Source organism: Falco rusticolus, chromosome 15, assembly GCF_015220075.1.
Source record: "Falco rusticolus isolate bFalRus1 chromosome 15, bFalRus1.pri, whole genome shotgun sequence".
Taxonomy (NCBI): domain Eukaryota; kingdom Metazoa; phylum Chordata; class Aves; order Falconiformes; family Falconidae; genus Falco; species Falco rusticolus.
Window position 1 is genome coordinate 20353440 of NC_051201.1, and position 21654 is coordinate 20375093.

A 21654-nucleotide genomic window follows, 5' to 3' on the forward strand; every position below is an offset into this window, starting at 1 on the left:
GAACAAAATACAACAAGGGGGTTGGATGTCTTCTGCCATCAACCTGGCTGCTGCCACGTGGAGGATGAATCTTACCTTTGGGCTTGTTTCAGTATTTTTCTTCTATTTTTCCCACGTCCTTTCAGGTAAAGGATTAAAAAAGGTTGAATAATGTTTACTAGTTCAGCTTAAAATCATAGGTTTCCAAGTGTGAAAAAAGAGCAGATTAACTAAACCCTGGTAGCAAACTAATGAAGAAGATATTCAAGTCCTACACATTGCCTAAAATAGGCAGCAAGTAAAACTAGGGGGTGACAGATGCTCTTCAGTGGTGGTAGCAGATCAAGCGGAGGTGATATGTCACTCTAGGAGCCTGGAAGATACCACTTTGCATTTAATGGTAAGGTCTTAAAACATCTGTTAAATCAGCATAAGGGGCTGGGGTTGAGCCAAGAGTCTGTACCCGTCCTGAGGTTGCCCTTGGGTGTCTCTCTGTGGGTCTGGGTTGCTCACGGCTGCTCCGTCTGCAAGAGCCAGAACCTCAGGACTGGCAGCGTGTGTAATCTGCCGTAGATAACTAATGCCTATCCGGAGTTTATGATGTGAGATTGTGGTAACGCTATGTTCTCTCTGCCTTCTGGGCTGTTTGAAGATGCCCTGAGCTCCTCTCTGCATCAACGAGGGCAAAACTGCTTTATTAAAAAGAAGTTGAAGCTGTCACAGTGCTGCTCAAATCCGTGTGTGGGGATGGTGGCATTTTCAGTCCAGAACCAATCCTCAAATGTCACAAGACCTCTGACAAGGAGACTATGGTGTGTGTGGGGGGGGGGGTAAGTGTATATCAGATGTATTTGCTGAGTGTGAATGAACCCACACGCAGTATAGAGCTGAAGCGGAGGCTCCCGAGGTATGGGAAATGTCTAGACAGGTATCGCTCTGCCTGGGAGCACTTCAGTGCTGACTTACCGACTGTCCTCATTCATCGCTCCCTGCCTTTGTGTCACTGTCAAAAACCTGTGTTGACAGCAGGCGTGTGAACTCCAGTGCACGTCAGACCTGCTCAGCCACGGCGGCTGCAGGCAGAGATGCTCCATCTCCTTTACACCAGGGAGAGCCCATTGAAAGGGAACATCTCCTACTTGGCATCTAAAACAAGGGTCAGCCTCGGCTAGGGGTGAGCATCCTCGTGGCGGAGCTGTGTGCTCCAAGGGGCACTGCCATCCCCGCCTCCCTTCTGGCTTTGCCAGTGGTGACTACCTGCGTGGCTTTTTGGCTTTGTTTTAAACGCTTCTGAAGAAAGCAGCGCCATTCATTTCAGATCAGATGAAGCTTTTTGTTTGGTTTGCTCTGTCTTTTGCTGAAAACTAATTTTGACCCTTATTTGCCTCTTTCCTTCTTTGACAGGATCAGAAAGATCAATTCAAATCCAGCTCTTCTGTTAGTGACTCCTCTTGCACCCTCTCTTACATGGCCACTTTTTCAGCCCCACAGGATTGAGTCAGGTGTTTAGATAGAAAATACAGAGAATTGTGCCAAGGGTGCATTTCCAAATGTAAATCTAAGAAGTGGCACAGTTTTCCAACTTTGTCAATAATGCAATTTCCAGTGCAGTCCTTATTAGCAAAGCTATTGCAGCCACAGGAATCCTTTCCCAATCCCCTTCTGCTTTGACCTTTTTCCTTCCGTGGGTTGGTTTTTTTTGTTGGGTTTTTTTTCCCCCTTTTCTTTTTTTTAAGGTTGATTCACCCCTTGTGTCTTTGTTTACCTTCTTACTTCTCTGAGTGAACCGGGAAGGCAATTCTCCTCTTCTTTCCTCCTCCCTATGTGAAATCCATGACTCGAAGTCATCCCCTCAAGCCATGCAGGCAGGGCACGGCTGGGCTCTGTGTGTTCAGGGATTGCTCACTGCAAGGTACATGATTGCACAGAAGACTTCATCCTCCCTCTTCTCATCAGGGCGTTGGTAGTGGGTGCTCAAAATGAAGTTACACCCAGGGCCAGTGTTTATGGAACAGTAATTTTTAGTACTGTGTAGGTCGGGACATCAAATGGAACTCTTACCTGTCTCACACAACTTTTATTTAGGACAGCTAGGTAAAGTCTGAGGAGAAGGGAAGAGTGAAAAGAGGCTGGGACATGGTGTTAACTCCCTTCTCTTGGGGAGAAAAGGGGCGGGGGGGGGGGGGGGAAGAGGATATCTGCTTCGGAGTGGGAAAAATGCCAGAAGACCTAGAGCTCTGGAGCAGCCTTGTTTTGGGAGGTGGAGGGACAGTATTTCCACACCAATGGTGTATTTCTTAGCAAAACACCAAAATCCAGCTTTTCCCCATGCATGGGGAAAGTTCATTAGCCTGATGATGCCTAAAGATGTAGTCCAAAGTGGCAAAGCTTCAGCTCATTATTTTCTGGCATTATTACTGGAAAAAGCAACACAGAGAGGCTATAGAAGAGGAAATCTCTGCCGGTACCTGGAGTTAGAGAGATGAAGTCCATACGTGATATAAAACCTTGTCTTGGCTCTAGATGAGGTCTTGAGACTTGTAGGGAGAGGAACAGAAAAAAAGAACAGGAATGCAGGAACTTAGTGAGCAGATTAATTGGGTTTTTAGGTGTATCTGGATGCTTTCACATCCATAGGCTTTCCTCAACACACGAGACTTAGGGGTTTTTTGTCCTCCATTCTGCACCAAGATGACGATGGAAAACAAAATTCTTGCTCAGTTACACTCTATTTTAAATCAACATTGTATTAACCTGCTGAAGGGATAATAAACTCTCTAAGCCCTGTAATAATTCTTAGACTTGTTAGGGGAGTACTTGTGTGAATTTAATAAAAGTGCTGAGAAAACCTCCATTAAGCAGCCCCTAGTGTCGCATATTCTCATCCAGAAGCTTTGAGAAGGCAGAACTGAATGTTTAAATTTGAAACCGTCATTTGTTTCGAGTTTATTATTACCACTAGTGTTTTGAATTGCTTACTTCTGGCAGCCAAATAGCTGTAGTAGCCATTTGAGACGACAGCAAAAATGTACATTTAAAAAAAAAGCTATTAGAAATCTTGAGAGAGGTTCCTCGCTCTAAATAAAACAGAGTTTATATTCATCTCAGCACCTGGTAAATGGAAAAAGTGCGCTGCAGACAGTGAGCTGCATGCATTGCCTGCGAAACTCCTATAAAATGGGTTAATTTGGCCCATATTGTGGGCGTCCTGTGGGCTCACCATGTGACTTCGCCTGTGCTTCAGGAGACTTGCTTAATAGTTTTAAAGCATAGCTGATGGGGGAGACGGTTGCTGTAGTAGTTTTTGGACTGGATAATTTCTCATTTACCGTCTAAAAGCAGCGCGTTGCCCTACCAGTTGGAGAACTGGGGGTGATGGAGCGGAAAGAGCATCCCTGGTCAGGCTGCGCGGTGCTGTGGGCTCCTGCCTCACGAAGCTCTCGGCCACTGGGGACAGTCCTTGGTCGGGCTGGAGGCGCGGGAAGCCAATCTCTGCCGAAGGCCTGGCAGGACAGGGTGTTTCTCCATCAATGTTTCATCACCTCCGCTCTCGCTGATCTCCAGGGCTGCTGCCTTGACTAAGTTGAAGCGGCTTTGCTGCTGAGAGCGAATAGCAGCGATGGAGTTACTGCATTCCTGCAGAGAGCGGCAGCGGGGTGGACCAGTTTCACAACGTCTGTGTTGGAGATGATGCAGCATCTTTGCTTATATTCCCCCTTGCTGGAGCTGGTGGGAACTTTTCCTTGCCTGAGCTGCCTGGGAGCTCAGCACTGAGCTGCCTTCGGGGGTTTGCCCCGCTGGTCCATAGGGGAGGTGTGAGGGGCTGCGTTTTTCCTTCCATCACCAGACCTTACGCCTTTCCCTTACCAAAAGCACGCCACATCCTTCCCACAGTGGAGCAACTAATTCAAAACATGAACAGAGGGCATCTTCAGGCTGTGTGTGGGAGGGCATTCTTGTTTGCGGAGCTAGAGCATAAATCCTGAGTCTTCACAGAAGCAGCGTTTTTGGCAGCATTACTGATCTATCACCGAGTATATTATGTCTTTATCAGCCTCCTGATGCTCATTCCAGTGTTCGTACCTTGATGTACTGCCTGCCTGTGCTGACAGATGACTTTATCTTAAATTGCTTTCTCTCCAGGCGTCCTGTTTAATATTTTTTTGTGTGTGCAAATCTTAGGTGGTCCAATTAAGTTGGAAGAATAAATCTTGTTCATTAGCAATAAAAACTAAACAGCTTGGTCCTGTAGAATAAACCTCGGCAGGTAACGCAATGATGTGATCGTCCATCAGGGTGTTCATTTAGAAATGGTCATACTTTCTAGGAGTGTCTGGGGGAGTTAAAGCCCTAAAAAGTTCACTTAGTGAAGCTGGACATAAGTAATTCAATTTCTTAACATTTCTTCAATTTCTTAATTTGATTCCCCCCCCCCCCCTTGCTCCAATCATTCATGGGAAGGCTGGTGGCTCCACAGAACAGAGCACTGCAGATTGAGCCTTTATCCCACTTGAAGCTACATTTTACTGATTGTTTTTGCCTTCCCCTTCTCCCTCTGGGCTTAGCAGGGCGGTGATCTCCCACAGGACCTTAAAATAGACAGCGCTGCTTCTGTATTAGACTCGATGCAATGCCTTTGTTCCCAAGCAGTGGGAACAGCACCAGAAGGATGTGGTGATGAAATAAAAAGCCCAGAAAGAATCAGCATCTAGAAAGAAAAGTGCTTCATCTGGAGGTGCTCGTGGGGAGTGAGGACTTGAGGTGGCCAAGCCAGGAGAATAGGAATATTTCATACTCCGGGCAAGGCATATTGTGCACAGCTGGGTGATGTGTACCAAAGCCATGGGGCTTGCTGGGTCCTGCTTGTCCTTCCTGGCTTTATTCTTTCTTCCCGTAGACAAGCCATGGCTGGCTGGCCCTTTAAAACCCGTATTTAACCTCGATGAAGTCCGTAAGTATGGAGACAGTAGGATTTCCTCCCCCCCCCCCCCCCAACTTCTAATTACTCTAAAAAATGGTCAGCCCAAGAAGTAAGCGGTTTTGGAGTGGCTGCAAGCTGTAGTCCTTGTAGGGTTTTTATGATCCTCTCTTGAAGCTGGGACTTAGTGACTCCCCCCATTTAGGCTTGGCTTAAGGAGAAGGTGTTTGCCTCTGCTGAAGCACACTACAAAGTCCATCTTTGACCTTGCCTTATGCAGCCTAAGAAGAACTTTGGGCAAAAAAATGATTAATGTTCCTTAATTAAACCATATTCACTTAAATAGCACATTCTGCAATTCAGTTTGTCTCTTGGGTTTCTTGCTTTGTGCAGCAGTTTCTTTTCTGATATTATTTATTTATTTATTAATTTAAATGATTTTATGACCCAGAAAATAAGAGATTCCATTTTATGGCTGACTCTCATCTGTCCTGTTGGTGTTTTTATTCCCTCCACAGGGAAATGTCTTTGTACAGCCAAAAATCTCTGCTCTTGCTCAAATTAATAGGGCCAGGTCTGAAGAGATGATGAAAATGTTTTCCCCTTTTCTGCCTAATTTATGAGCATGTTGATTTTTTTTGTAACTTATGGCAAAACCTGTGCTAGCAGCTGTTTTTGGCAGAAACCTGTAAGATTTTGAGCCTTGCACAAGCCTCTTGCTATTGCATTGTGTCAGGAGTGTCTTCCTGAAATGAGATTAGTCAGAAAAATAGGAGTTGTTTCTACTGTCTTTCTCCCTGGTGAATTCTACTGTACTACACATTATTACGATTTGTTTTCTTCTGAAAGGGCTATCTGATTCCTCTCTGTGGGCTGTTCCTCCACACTGTAGTTTTAAGTCTAAATATAATCTCCTTCCCACGCAGGAAACTTGTGGGGGGTTTTTTTGGTTTTGTTTTGGGTTTTTTTTTTTAATATTGTAAATAATATGTTTCAGAAGTGCAGAACTGTGGAACTTAATTTAAGGGATATTATTGATGCTAGAGAAATTGGCTGGGCTGGCTGCATGGATGGTGTAATCGATTTTTTTTTTAACGGGTATTTATCTTGTGTTGGCTCCATGTTTTTGGCTTTCTTCTGTGAAGGTGATGGGAGATGCCCGAACTGCTGGAAGCATTTTGTGTTATCTTTATTTTGCTGGCTAGCTCCTTTTCCACCAGTTATTCCAAAGTCAACCATGTCGATAGTCTATCCCAGCAGTGGTGGCCCATCGTGTGGGTCTGAAGGATGATGGGCTGAGACTTGGGAAGGGTGAGCTCAGCAAAGCACCTGGGCTGGCTCTTGAGGGGCTGGAGCGCGTGGTCCTGCCCTGTGCGTGGGGTTAAACATGGTGCTAAGGGCTTCACCCTTTCAAGTTGAACAGCATAATAAAAATGTTTCTTTTTCTCTTTCAATTCTAGATTTTCAGAAGAGCTGACAAAAATGGTAAGTCTGTAAATTTGTATTTTACATTTCTTGGTTGAACTTTTGTCAGTATTACCGTTTTCCCTGATAGCAACATCTAACTGTTCAAATGTCCCGCAGTTTATTGAATCTGACGCTGGTACGGTGTAAGCATCAGAAAAGGTTTTGTTGTCTCTTTGGCCAAGATAATCTTAGAGCAGATGTGATAGTAGTGTGCAAGTTGCCAGGGTGGGATCCACCCAATTTGGGGCAATTTCACAAGAAAGAACGTAAAAATAAATCACAGCTAAGTGATAAGTGACGATACACCTCTTGATAATCTTGGAATAGCTTTGCAAAACAGACTTCATCTGTGAATATCAGTAGTTTGGCTCCTGAAGGACTCGACACGCGTCAAGGAGCACATGTATCGATGAGTGTTTTCAGTCTGTGCCTGTAGGAAGCTGAACATCTTCGTTGAGCCAAGTCTTTTCTTAGGTGGGGAATAATATAGAGGTGTCTTCTTTAAATGACTTGGGATCCTGAAAGGAGAGAGCGGCTCTGCTGTGAGAGAATGTAGTTATGGGAAAAAGAAGCAATGGGTCCAATCCCAGGATCTCTCTCCACACTGAAAAGCAATTTAATTTTAGCTCCTAGCTAAAATCCCAAGAGCTAGTCTCTATTCTTTCCCTGTTGTTCAAGAGGAAAATTAAATATGCATCAAAACTCTGTGTGTGTTTGCAGAGGGACGTGTGGGAGGGTTGTGCAGAGGAGCACAGGGGAGAGTTTGTTTTTTTCCCTACCAGATTTAAAAGGGTGATACCTGATTTCCGTAAGAGCTTGTAGATCCGTGTGGTCGCCATCCCTAGGGAAGGCAGTGAAGGATGCTGTGAGCTGGCTGGTGTACAAAAGTAAATGCCCTGTTAATGTGGGCGTTTGGTTATAACAACTGACACAGTAATAAGACGTTGAGATTTGTTGCTTGGGTCAGCTGAGCAGTTGTGCAATGGGAGGGGAATGCTTGGGGTGGGGTGGGGGTCGGGGCTGGTGTGGAGGGCAGAGCCCTCCAAGTGCTGCTTACAGGGAAAAGTGAATTTGTGCTTTTGATCCCCGGGCTGTTGTACTGCACAGCCTCCTGAGCACTTAGCTGTTGCAAAATCGGAGACTCCGAGGTTTTGTCTGATGAAATATCAGATGCTGCCTCTGAGAGATGCTGCCTGTTTGCCTTCTGCTGGCTGGTGTGCCTGCCCCCACGGAGCCGAGTGCCAGGGTTGCCAGCTTGTAATGAAGCCTTACCTGCCACTTGCTCTCCATCAGGAAGAGTCTAGCAAGGTTTTTGGACTACAGTCCTCAATGTCTTGGTTGCCTGCAGATACCAGGCTAAAATCTGTGCTTAATTATTCCCATCTCAGTCTGAAGTTGAAAAGTGCACTCCAAACTTCAACCTGGGAAAACCGTTCCTTGTTCAGCCCATGTTTAGCTTCTCTCCTGCCGGAGCTTCCTTCCAATTTCTAGGACAGCCTCTGTGTAGGGCAGCTGAAATCTAAAGCAGCAATTTTTCTTTTCAACAACAAACATTCCTCTGCTGAACAAAGGTTGAAAGGATGCACTTTGACGTACTGGTCTTGATATAGTTATTTCCAGTGACTGCTTTTTGAGCTCTGCCAACACATGCTGCACTTTTGTTTTAGTCTCAGTTAAATTTGTAACAGCTGCGATGGGGCTGAAGAATCAGAACTCCAAGTACAAAATCTTGGCTGTTGTGCCAATATTAAGGCTTTTCTAGGACGGGTGAGTGAAGTAGCTCAGAAGTTGCTCTTCAAGCTTTGGTATTCCCTGGGCACTGCAGCATGGTGGAGGGAGCTGCTGCCTGCCAGGAGAAAACAGATGTGTCCAGCCAACCCAGCCAAGAGGGCGAAGCTGTCATTTTGGTGGTTTTACCACATCACAAGGTTGTCGAGGTTAAATTTTAGTGAAGCTCTCACCACAGGGGCAGCTCTCTTGGTGTATTTGGTAGGTGCCAGTGGCATGAATCTGCATCTTGGGGAAATGATGAGCCTTTGGAGCCCCTTGGTCTGCTCTGGTGATGGGTCTCTGAGAAGAACAACATACCTTTGGGAAGCTGGTGACTTTTGCTGGCCATTTCCCTTGCTGTTGTTAAAACCCATCCAAATCTCCCGCTTTTGCAACCTTCTACACTGTTACTAATGATGGGCAAACACTCCGTCTGTGTTTTAGCGTGACTAACAGGTAAAGGCCAAACAAGGTGCTTCCATCAGCAAGAGCAAACCTGTTGTTTCTACCGCTGCCCATCCCCCTGGGAAGAATCTGCCCAGCTCCCCCATGGTCTTCTCCCTGGATGTTTCTCTCTTGGTAAGGCTCAAGCAAGTGGTCCACATGGATAACAGGTAGGATCACTCCACTGTGTGTGGAGTGGAAGACGGTGAGTGGCTCAGGGACAGCATGATGCTTAGAAGCATTTTCTTGTCCTGCTCGTCCAACCAGAGGGAGTTTGGATTTAAGCAAAGAAGCAGAGATTAGTGCCCATAGAGCTGACCTTGGGGTGTCCATCAGCCTTCCTGGGCACCCAAACACTTCTCCATGGAGCTGCTGTCGCGCCCAGTAGACATACCCTCCTGGGGGCCAGGTACCCCATCACACAATGCCCATGGGGAGCTTTGCTCGTGGATGAACGGTCTCTTTGGTTGACCGTGCTGTGCAGGCATGAAAAGGTGTTCACTCCTTTGCAGGTATTCCCCTGGGTGGTCTTTGTCTGAACATCTTTACTCCATGTTAGCACGTAATATCCCAATTAAAATTCTAACAGGGATGCTTGCATGGTTTGGAAGAACTGGAGCTTTTCTTGTCTAGGTCACAAAACGTTAAAATGAGTGTGGATTGCCAGTGACACCTCTGCCACCTGGTAGCTGTTAATGCATTGGATGTAAAGGTGATGGGCTGACTTGTCAGGACCCTTAATCAGCCTGGAGTGATACGAATAGGCACCAGCAAGGCAAGCCCTACCCCGATGTCTGGTGGTTACATTGGTGGTTTGTTGTCAAAGAAGGTGCTGGGCAGGAATTCGAACGGCTAAGGGTGAGAGCTGCCACTGCCAGGGTGCAGATGTCAGCCCTAGGTGAGACGAGGTGCCCCCCCAGCCCTGGCGAGGCTGCTGGCTCCAGCTGCAATTCTGAAATTTGTCCTGCTTCTTCCTGACCCTGGACGGGCACTGCAGGGGGGACAGCTGGCTCTGTTAATAAAGGCCAAATGCTTTCTGCAGAAAGAGTTGTCTCCATCTCTGCATCCACTCTCATCGCTTGCAATGCAGGTGACCTACAGCTACACTGTCTGGACAGCACAGCGCGGTGCTCTCCGTGGGACCAATGCCACCAGGCAAATGGGATGCTGCCCTTCCCTTTTTACCACCTGGATGACAGGCTGTCACAGCGCAGCGTGGCGTTAAGTGGCAGCTCTACCCCCATGTCGGTTCCTGCGAGGTGAGGTGGCCGAGCACGTGGCAGTCTCAGTGTGGCCCCTTTCCACCCGCGCTGAGTAGGGCTGTCCCTGCCATCCTGGGGCTGCCTTCTGAAGGACTGCACGTCCTGCAGTGGAATTCCTGACATCCTTCTACATGCTGCTTTTTTTTCCTCCAGACATCTGCCAGTTGCAGTGGCCAGCTTTGCTCACCATTCATAGCTGCTTAACTCTTGCTAACAGAGTTTTCCACCCTTTGTAATTAGCTCAATATGTTCCTCTGCAGCCTTTTGGGGTCACGGCTTCCCACCGCCGCTTCTCCAGTCCCCTGTGGCTCACAGCAGCCGCTGCAGGAGATGTGCAGGAATATTTCCCTCGGTACAGCCTCCCTGCAAACTGTGCCTCAGAGGTTGCCAGAGCCAGAGGTAATATCTTTGTATTTAATATCCCTAGGGATCTCTTTTTCACAATTTTCCCTGACATCCTAGCCTTTAATATATCGATTTGTTGAAATTCAGTCTCTTCATGGCATTACCTGGTACAGCTCCAAGGAAGAGTGGAAGCATCCATCTGCAGCTTTCGTGTCTCGCTGCAGGGGTTTGTGTCCCATACGCAGTCCTCCGCTGGAAAACCTTACACTGTCCAGTTTTTGCCAGAATCCCAGGAAGGGGCCCTGAGCCCCGGGCAGGCTGCTGAAAGCGCAGGCTCACAGGGTCCCAAAATACTTCACTCTGCTCACATGCTTCTGCTGTCTCCACACCTGCAGAGGTTCTTGTCTGGCAGGGACGTTGCTCTTTTTAATTAACCGGCTGAGACGAGTCATTATCCGGCGCTGTTGGTGGTGGCATAGGGGGTGGTGGGCTCCTGGGGCAGGGACTGGTGGCTTCACCCAGAACCAGCAGCTCCTTGCATTCCTCATCTGTGCTAAAGCCACCCCTAGAGATCTGCGTAGGAGTCCTACAGAAACAGGGGGGTGAAATACAAAAAAACCTTCAGCTCTTGCCATCTAGTTTAACTAGAACATCTCATTTAACTTTTGCAATCAGGTGATTAAAGGGTCACCTAAAAAACAAAGTGGGGACTGTAAGCCTAAGGAATTTTCTGATGTGCCGCTTCCTACAGTCAGGTGGTTTTAAATTTGTAAATCTTTTCAGCATCTTGATTTATTTTTTTTTTTAATTCCCCCCACCTGGTAAAAATGGCATGTATTGCATTAAACAATGTGGCTGGTTCAGGCACGGTAACTATGGAGCCTGATGGTGTGAGTTCAAGAGCTTCTCCCTCCTCCCCTTCCAGAGCTCCGTGGCATAAATTGTTAATTCATGTAAAACTGGAAAATTGGATGTTCTTGGTGCAAGATGCTAAAACACATTATTGTCCCTGCCATGTTCAGGTACTTGTATTAAGGTGATTTGATTTGGTGCCTACATGTACTAAGAGACTGCTAATGAAGCAGCTCTTCCTTGTTAGAAGAAAACTTGGCTGTTAGTCATTCAAAATAATCTTTTTCTTCTGTGTAGGAGTGTGTTTCCTTTTTCTGCTAATAAATCCACCTACTGTCTTGTAATCTTCCCAGTCCCAGTAAACAATACTTAATCGTTTAATTGGCATGTGGTAAGGAAATGGAGGCATATTGTTTTAGGGTCTTGAAGCAGAGCTGTCAGTCATCTGAGTTATCTACGATGTTCTTTGATCCTCTCATTAGAAAGCTGTTAATCAATTATAACTTAAATAGCCAGGGATTCTCTTTGAAAGATTAAGATGCTTTTATTTTGACAGAACAGCCTAATTGGTAATGATTCATTACAGAAATGTTGCTTCCCAAAAACTGGAGTTTTATTATCTTGAAATCTCCAGTCACTGCAACTACCCAGCTCCCATGTCTGGAGTGTAACTAGATGTGAAGTGCATCCAGCTTTAATCTTGTGATTTAGCTCAGTGGGTTTTGCCATAATTACTAGATCTTGCTCATGGAAATGCCCCATCCATGGGGTTGGCTGGGCACCAGGGGTTAGGTGGTTTGCTCTGGACCTCTACCATGGAGATGAGATGGGGAGGAGAGATGCAAAAGAAAACGTGCCAGAGCCTCATCATGTGGCTCTAAAGCACCTACAGAAAACGTCAGGATGAGCTGGCAGTGGCACAATATGTCACTTGACAGTGCCCAGGGATGAGTTAGCATCATGGTTTCGTCAACTTGGCACCTTCTTATTGCTGCTGTCATTGTGACTTCTACACCAAGGGCTGGTCCAAACCGCTCTGCTTCTCCCTTGAGTTTATCGTATCTAGAGAAGGTGTGGATGGGAATGAAGCCGTTCAGCACATGCTGTCTTGGGTAGCTTCTGCTGTTATAAAAAAATATGAAATACAATGAGGTGTGAACATGTATTAGCTGATTTCATTTATAAATTTAACATAGAGATCTGGAGTGTGCTGAGTGGAGGTTTCAGTTTCAGTTGATCTGGATGGTCAGTTCAAGGCCTGTAGAGGACATAACAGAACTAATAAAGGAAAAAAGGAAACGGGAATGCCGCGGGAATAGGTGGTTGGGAAGGGCTTCTTGGGTAAGAGCCACTGAGGACAATGGAGTTGCGCCCATTCCCATCCCAGTAAGGCTTGTCCTTTATATAGCTGCACACAGATATCTATTAGTCACTTAAAAGCTCATTAAAAGAGATTTATGCTCTTATTCTTTATAAGTAACAGTCTGTGTGTTGCAAACCTCATAGCAAATTGCACTACAACGATGGGAGCCGCAGACAAGAGGGGAACGTAAATGTCTTTGGACACCAGTATGATGACAAACTGGCTAAGGAGCCCAGTGAGCTGGCGGTGGGGCTGTGCCCTTGTGAGCAGAGCAAACTCCACTGCTTACCTACAAACCAGCAGAGCTGCTCTGCCCAACAGTAAACAAAAAAACTTCAGGAGCATCTCTCAGCCCCAGCTTGCTATGCTAAAGAACCGAGGCGTGGCAGAAGTGTAAGTTTTCCCTAAGCAGAAATCAGTCTTGTTAATCACCAGTATGCAAATGGAGAGACTGAGGCTTGAGGTTGATTAAAGGAGGGGGGGGGGGAGAGCAGGGAAAGCCCGTGGCCATCAGTGGAGGGAGGGGGCTGAATGGGTCCTGGCTTGGTGGGTCTCCAAAAGAGCATGTGGGTGAAGCTCCCAGCAATTTCCAGCCCTTCCCAGCCGCTGTGTGCCTTCAATGTCTCGTTTGTAGGCAGAGGCTGTTCTTCTAAGGACTTTGAAGATCTGGGAATTTTTTTATGGGGAATAACTCTCAAAGTCTCACCCACCCTTTCCAGCCATGGAGAAATTATCTTGATCACCTGTAGCGAGCCTAGAACAGGAAGAAATGGGTGTTTGTGGATGTGCATAGAGCTCAAATTCACATCAACTGGACCCAGGTCACTGTGTAAACGTGTCCTTTTCCCCCTTTCACTCTGAGAATGCCCCTCGCTGAGCTTGAGTGGTTAATACAGAAACTGGGGCAAAAAGGGGTGAAAACGCCTCTTCAGTTCAGACACCGTGGGGGCACAGGGGAATGCGTGGAGAGGGGGAAGGAGAAAACGGCACTGGTGAGCAGATGGGCCAAAGACCTGATTTTTAAAATTCTCTTCCAATGCTTCATGTCCTGGTGGGCTTCTGGGCTGCAGGCTGAAGGAGTCACTTCTGGGTCAGGAAGTCGGGATCTCAGTCCAAGCACAGCGCTGCTCTCATGACATGTGCCAAACGTTGTGTATCGCTTGCTTGGTGTCCTGCCTATGGTGGTGGTTGTACCTGAGTGCTCTCCTTATTTCAGAAACCCAAGAAGCTGTCACTGTTCAGCTTGCTTGTCCTGCCTGGGCCCATCTTTCTTTTTTTTTTTTTTTCTTTTTTTTTTTTTTCCCCTGGCATCTGATTTGAGCCTTTTGGGTTGTTTTTTTTTACGGCATCTGATGGCTGGGCAAAAAAACTTTCATTCTGCAGCAATTCTGAGTTTAGAAATAGCAGGCAGCTATTATTGATTACCTTGTTAATTTATTGAAACATTTTTAGAAATCTACTTGATTGGAATATAGTGTGGTAATTGTCTGCAAGGTGGTTTTAAGGCTTGAAGAACTTGTCTTCCCACCTTCCCCCATCAATTTGAGGCCCTTTTGGAAAACACCCTTGCACAGGTCTTGAATGGTGGTGAGCAGCTGGGGCTTCAATAATATGGCACCCAAGGCATCAGGGAAGAAAAATTAAGACCTTGTAGCTTTGGGTGCTTTTATGAGATCTTAAAAAGATGCCAGATTAGGGCTGTGATACCTCCATAGATATATATGTGTGTGTGGTGTATGTATATCAGACTAAAAAGACCCTGAACACCTAATAAGCCACAGCCATAACTTTTCATCTGTTTTGAAATTACGCTTTTACTGTGAGCTCCTGGGAGCTTTGCAGTCCCTGCCCTAATGGGCTACCACTCATCAAACCCACTTATCTTCCAGACCTAGGTAATTACCTTCTGTGCGGCTACTGCTCCTCACGCACAGGGAAAACCTTGAGCTATTCATAGCCCACTGGTGTGTCCAAATCAAATCATTAGTTTCTAAGTGAGAATATTCATAATTCTTGCATAACAAAACCAGTATTAGCAGCCACCTACATATAAGTGGAAAAATGCAGTGATGAATCGGGTTTTCTAAGTATAGATAAATCTTGTTGGTTCTTCCATGACCAGACAACCAGTCTAAATTTATTTATCTTTAAAAAAAGAGAAAGATTTGCATTTAGATAGTCTAGATTTCATGTGACAGTCAAAACCACCTTGTAAAACTGTGTAATGACCTTTATTTACAGGGAGCAAGTTTGAAGCTGTTTTCAGTTATTTAGATTCCTGTATCATTTCCTAGCTCTCTCTATTGTATATTCAGTTATCCTTCCAAGTCCTTGCAAAGTTCACAGCACATGGTTTTGAAGAGATGACATCTGTTTAAATTGGGACGTGCTGTTCCCAAAATCATAAACAAAACCTATCAACCAGATGATGCATTTACATTCTACACGAGAATGCAGAAATTGTGAAAGGTGGTTGCTGGCCATGCTCTACCGGCTGTTGCTGGCTGTGTCCAGTACTTCTGTTCACCCTTAAACCCTGTAAGCTTAGGATCCAATTTTCATCACTGACCAGCTCGAAAGGGCACTTCTCGACTGCTTGTGCCCTTTTGGGGCTGCTTTTTTCTATTCAGCAAAGATATGAAGGTATCTGGCACGCACTGCGTGTAACAGAAGTGAAGAGCCGAGAGTTTTTAGGACCTGTTTTTCTTCTCATGTCGCTCCTCGTTAGCAAGTGCATTGTAGAATCAAGGGGTGTTTTTATACTTCTTTTTGGCTGGACCACCTTAATTCTCTGGAGTAGACCTTGAATTGGGTGCATAGGGTTAGGACTTCATTCACAGCTGCGTCCTCACGTGCTGCAGGCTGACCCTTATACAGCAGTTCACCTAGTGCAGGGCTTAAGCCAAGGAAGGTTTGAGCTGGACAAGGTTTGGATCCAGCCCAGAAACTCCCCCATGAACTCAAGTCAATGATGTGGCCAGCACGTGAGCTTTAATTTCCACAACAGGAATGTCCGTATCCCACCTATCTCTGCACAGCATCAATCAATGGCCCATCACTATCTAAAACTGTTATTCCTACCCTGCTCCTAAAGTTTTTCCCTGCTGAGAGCTGGCTACCAAAACAGAAGGGACCTAGAAAGCCTTTATGGACAGCGAGCAGCAGAGGCACTATCAGTCTGAGCGTGACCTGCACATGGTGGTGTGCAGGGGATGGGGTCGGGGGGTTATCCACAGCTGAGAAAGCTGCTCTATTTAAACAGAGCGCTTAGCCTTCCATGCAGCTGGCTTGCTGACACTTCAGTGGATATCTGGTAGCTCACATGCCTGACTGGGATGGTGCAGAATGCCCTGTCTTCATTATTCAAGGTAAAACCCATTGCAGTGTTGGTGGCCATCACCTATGTCCTTACCCTTTTGCTGTAAAACCTGCAGCTGGAATATCAAGCCTGACTTAAAGCAAAAATTAAAAAATCAGCATCACCTAATATTTGGTCTCCTTCAGTGTGCTTGCCAGCCTGCGGTACCTGCTGCCCTGTGACTGTTAAGCATATTTACACATTGGTCCACCCCAGGGCTGTGCTTGCAGCTCCTGGCTGTCCTCTCTGCCCAGCACCTTCCCTTCTGGTGGCTGCCCAGCCTTTCTCTCCACTCTGTCTCAAAAATCCAGTTGCAGAGTGAAGCCCGTCGTAAAAGTCCATAACTGCTGTAACCTTCAAGGCTTCCTGACATTTCTGCATTCACAATAAATGGATGTGAATGACAGATAGTCAGTTACCTAAACACGCAGGTGTTCACATCTCCATGCTTTTTTATTAGGCTGCACCTCAGTCCATCAAAAACTCGGATGGTGAAGCTGACCTGAAGGGTCATCTTCCTATGAGCGCTGTGTGGGCAGAAGTGTCTGCCCTCAGGCCATTGCTGACCTCCTGCTCTCTGCTGGACCTCAGAAGGGTCAGATGTGGAGGAGCAGGCTAGGTCAGAGCTTTTGCATTGGAAACCACCTACCAGTCTGCCCCATGACTGGATTTCCAGCCTGACCCATCAATCGAGCGTTCTTGCTGTCTGTATTTGTCACTTAGAGGTTCAGGGTGGGCTGAGACCTGCCTGCCCATGAGCATCCTCCCGCGGCTCATCAAGCCTCTTGCCTTCAGGATACGTTGCTCCCCGAGCTTAGCAAAAGCTGATCTGGCAGAGCAAAGAGGCGTCTGCATTTGGGGTCTGACAGATTGACGCTATTGTGTCACATTGGGAAGTGGCTCAAGGTGGCTGCGTTCAGCCTTTAAGGTGGGTTTTGTCTGTGTGATGGAGCCGGGGCATTCCTATAGGCAATGCTCTTTTTCTGCTCTATCTGTTCTCTCGCTTTGCTCCTCATTCAGTTCCTTTAATACAGAGAGCTGGGGACAAACAGTGTCCTCAAGAGATGTGGGGAGGGGACATCGAGCAGGCGTTACTGCTTTAGCCTGGCAGTTTGAGGCTGAACATTTGATCAGGAGGACAGTGATCCCAAACACCGCCACTTTGCTTTGAAGTGCACCAATTAAGGTCTGACATACAACGTATCCCAGAGAAGACAGGGTTTATTTCCTTCATCTCTCTGTGGGTTGGGAGATGTAGGTTTTCTTCTGCAAACCTCATTAGAGACTTGCAGGCTGGACAGGAGCGATTGCAGTGTATTATTGTAACAGTTTTAATGGCCTTGTTGCAAGTTGCGGAGGGTAGGAACGAGGGATCATGGTTTGCCAAGGAGCCTTTGAAAAGGTGCTCCATTAGCCTGGAGGATTTTTAAAGACATTTCTTTCTGGAGCCTAAGTTGAGAGATTTAATTAGGAGTTGCACAGCAAATGTGTCTACATGGCATGATGGCAGCCAGCAAAGGTCACTATGAAACATTTACGGAGCTATTACCTACTTGTCATCCCTAGCAAAAAAAATGTGAGTTTTATTGGTATTAAAGCTCATATATAAATATAAAAATATTTATTGGTCTATAAAAGAACAACCTTAAAAATGGTGGCTTTTCTGGAGCGTGGAAATTGCTGGATGCTGCTAGCTGGCCCGGAGAGACAGGGCTGTAGGCATCCTTGAAGGCCATTTCAGTTGGAACGTTATATTTGTGCATTTTCCTTGCCAGTGGATCAGTCTTTGTGCAAGACCACCCTGATGTCTCTCTGCTCTGAGTTCACAGCACAAGCCCCAAACTGACTTCAGGCTCCTTGTCCAGGCCAGCTGCTGGGAATGTCCCTGCGGTCTGGCTCGCCTGCGGCGCTTGTGTTAGCAGGTAGCAAAGATCGAAGGGCAGAGAAAGGCAAAATAGCAGGGCATCCTCCAGAGGTGACAGCCACGAGCACTTGGTGGCTCAGCTGAGATTTGGCTGCACCAGGTGCACCTGATGCCTGCAGCTGGGGATGCAAAGAGTGCAGGTTTGGCAGGGAGGGGGAGCGAAGCCATGAGCTAGTGGGGTTGTCACTGTGTGCTCTGGCCCAGCCTTACTGTAATGCCACGCTCCAGCTTCAGGAGAGGAGGGGTATCGATAGAAGGTCTTTTCTGCATGGAAGTGGCAGCTTGAGGCAATGGGAAGGCTGTAGCTATAATGGCAAGCCAGGGCACTGATGGACATTGAAGGTTTAACACCTTAGGGTGCTTTTTGATCTGTCTCATTAATATCTCATGCTGCTGTATCCGGGAAGCTTTCCACGGATCCTGCAAATCAATATTCCTCCTGCTAAATTCTTCATGTTGGATTTTTGTGGCAGAGATGAAATTTTGAAGTGCTTAGAAAGGACTTTTTCAACTTGAGTGGCGGATTAAAGAGGTGCAGCTGACTGCAGGCTTCAGGGACTCGGCTGGAGTGTAGCAGTGACCGTGGGACATGGCCTGGGTGCAGGGACAGGCTCCTAGGGTGGACATTTCCATTTTGAGTGTTGGGAATCGAACCCTACAAACTGTGGGGCTCCCACTGCCCTGTGTAGCTTTTCTTCAGCAGGCACAGAGCTTGCTGCTTGCTTGCGCCTAGAAGCGAGGGGTAGCTCTGGTTTGAGCCTCTTGATTAAATCCTGGTCATATCTAGTTTCATTGCTAGATGTTAGTCTGAAGGATCTCAGCTGCTGCTCCCTGCTCTGCATTATCAACCCTGCTGCCCATGTGTCCCTTAAGAGGGGGACACAGGCAGCATGCAGGGCAACAGGGACCTTGCCAGGCACTGGAGCCAGCGGTGCTCTCTGCATCTCCCTGCCCTGAAGCTGTCCTTGCAAGATCTGTCCTTTACCATAACTGAGATTAAAAACAGGCTTGGTTTTGTCCTTCTCCCTTGGTGGGAGGGTGTCACCGCTGCAAGTGTTTCCCAAACTCCGTTCAAAGGCACAGGGTGGCTGTGAGATGACTTTACGCAAAGCTTCCCGTCAGCGTTCGATGAATTTCCCTTGGAAGCACTTACGCATGGTGCTGCTTTTGGGGGAGAGATGTTCCAGCCTGGATGTTTTACCTTCTTGTTAACTGGATCAGTGATGTGGCTTGTGTGCTCCTGGTGTATTATGAACAAGTGACAAGGTGCGATGTGGCAATGGAGTTACACACCTGGGTGCAAGTGACCCGCATGTAGGAACGCTTTAAAATGCCTTTGCCACCACTACAAAGACCTTGTGTGACCCCCAGCTTGTGTTATTTCTCTTGCCACCCTACCTTAATCTCCCTTACAGCTTCCATCTCTGCTTCTCTCCGTAGCAGGGCTTTCCTGAGCTTGCCTTTCCGTTTAAGCCCTGGGAAGTTCCCACAGGGGCGATGGAGCAAATCCTGCGTGGGGGAAAACCACTGCTTTTGCCTCCAGCCCAGTGCCTGCATGCCATCCTCCGCTCGTGGGAGCAAGGGGCAGCACCGGGCTCTGGCGTTGCTTTTAATTAGGTACCTTCTGCAGATCAGCTGTATTTATTGAACATAGTTTATTATAGCTGTTAAAATTAAATAAGGCAAAATTTGAATCCAGAACAAATATACTGCTGCAAGTAATCTTTGTAATTTGCTAGCAATTTTTGCCAGACAATACGAGAAAATATGTTCTGGCAGCCCGTGTTCAGGCAGTCGGCCAGGAACAGCTATAAATCTTGTATATCTTTTTCTTCCTATTGTCTTCCTCACTCTTTTAAAATGCATGGGTTACCAGATAATATACATTGGAGAGAGGGGAAGAAGTATCTTACTGACTTGTAGTGGGGAAAGAAATGTCTGAAGCCAAGATACATCCAGATCTGTAACTCCTAGCAGGGATGATCTAGGGGACAGGAGCAGCTGATTTTTTTTCCGGGGAGGACTGTGTTAGTGAAGAGTGAAAAGGATGTGAGATGTGGGAGTGCATGTCTTTGTGTTTGGTTGTCTGCACCATGAGAAGGCAGCCTGTTGCTCTGGAAGGTGGAATTAATTTAAAATTATTGTTAGAGTGGAAATTTCTCTGCTATGACCCCGCTGAGTGCAGAGAGGGAAATGTGTCTGAGCGCCGGCCGAGCCCCAGCCGGAGCTTGGCGGTGAGGGAAGATGCTCTGGCTGCGTTGCGGCTGCTGCTCCGCAGGACGTTGAAGGGCTGGCACACGCCGGGCTCGGGTTCAAGGAACAGCCCAGCCCGGGCTTAGCATTTGGATCCCAGATCAGTTCCTGCCGCCAAGTTGCTGCCTTCATTAGGTACCAGCATTGAGGCACCCAGGCTGACGCAGTGCAGACGTGAGTGGCTTCAGCCCTCTTGTTACTCATCGCTTCCTAACCTCAGCTGGCAAGGGGGCAGGTGTCGGGGTGCTGCTATTGGTAATGATCGCAGTGGGTGGTTTTCGGGCGCTTCTGGTACTCGGCATGTAAATGTGGGATTTCTTTTCCTTACACCAAAATAATTAACTCCAGGAGCCCGCAGAGCCTGTGTATTCTTTAGGCACGTGGTGGTTCTGTTACGCATTGCTCTGCTGTGCCGGCACCGAAACACAGGTTTGTACCTGGTCTGGTAATAAGTATGTTGAGACTTATTTTCCTTTCCAAAGGATTTTCTGTTCATGGTGGAGATGTTACTTTTCCAGCTGGCTGGTTTGCTGGCTTTCAAACACTCTACGCTGTTAAGCAAGACTGCTTTTCCTTCCTTGCCTTTGTAGTGCCATCAGCTGCTTTCCTCGTTTCCTTACACCTCCCTCCCCAGTTTCTGAGGAAGGTTGGATTAATGTTAGCAGCTAGTTCAAGATGAACCAAAATCAGTGTATTTACATTAATAGTCTCCTCACAGTATAATACGCTTTTTGCTTTCTTAATCCATACTAGATACACCTGTTAGGAGTTAATATCTGATGCCACTTAGTGGTTTGTTACTCCCAGTAGAGCACAGAGGGATTACCTTTGGCTCTGCAGGAGATGAACGGGGCAATCCACACCCTGGCAGGCAGGAGCAGCCACAGCAGCACCAGCTGCAGGCAGCAAATGTGCAACCCTCACCAACTCCTGCGGCTTCCCGGTGGGGTGGGATAAGAAGAAAGGAAGGATGGAGGGGCAGGAAGGGACCAGTCGTGAGTTTGAGATGCTTTTTTCCTGGGAAAATGGAGCAATGGGAAAGCACAGCTTGCCTGGCTGGGTTTCCAGCTGGAGAGCAGGGGTAGGGGATGCAGGATGCGAGTTTGTCCCTGGGCTTTAAGAAGTTCAGTCCTTGGTTATATACAAACACAGCCATGTGCAAAATTGTCGTTACACTTCTGTAGCTGGAATGATCATGGTATGTGTTAAATGGGGGGGAGGGGAAACGTGAACTATAGTGGAAGTACTTGCACAAGATTGTAAAAAAAAAAAGATTAAATATTTGTATTTTTCGAAGAAGTGAACCAAACTTGTTTCCTTCCCCCTGTATCCTGTAATCTAGTTGTTGGAAAACAGCAGAGTTTAGATCTTGCTAATCTACGCAGGAATTCCTGTGTTGGAAACTAGAAGGGTAAATGGTTTTGTAGCATTTAAATGGAAGAAGAGTTAACTGAAAAGAAGTTGCAAAAGTGGGACCCTAGGTAGTAAGGAATATTAAGTCCTTGTATAACAAGAGTGCTGTGAGTGAACGAGGTGATAAATGCTGAGATCCTGGGGAGCTGAGGAGGAAAGGAAAACCGAGTAGTGGGGGATGTTCTTGCAAAGCATCATTTGCAAATGTGGCTCGAGCAGGACGCGGACACTTACAATTTTTCAGAACCAGTTGTTTCTCTCTAAATGAGGAGCCTGACATTTTCAAGGTCAGCAGCTCGCAACAGG

At 46.8% G+C, this 21654-nt stretch overlaps 1 protein-coding gene across 6 annotated transcripts in view; it reads left to right on the forward strand.

Annotated features, from left to right (window-relative positions):
- The window catches only part of NECAB2 (N-terminal EF-hand calcium binding protein 2), an 87869-nt gene that overhangs the window by 7964 nt on the left and 58251 nt on the right, over window positions 1-21654 (forward strand). For 5 of the 6 annotated variants that reach the window (XM_037409527.1, XM_037409525.1, XM_037409523.1 and 2 more), the window contains exon 2: window positions 6358-6382. Coding sequence is in view for 4 of the 6 variants with exons in the window: in XM_037409523.1 (XP_037265420.1) it covers window positions 6358-6382 (25 nt within the window). In the remaining 2 variants the exon portion in view is untranslated. Of the gene's footprint in view, window positions 1-6357; window positions 6383-20253; window positions 20365-21654 lie in introns of those variants that run through there. The other variant, XM_037409526.1, reaches the window with a different exon arrangement.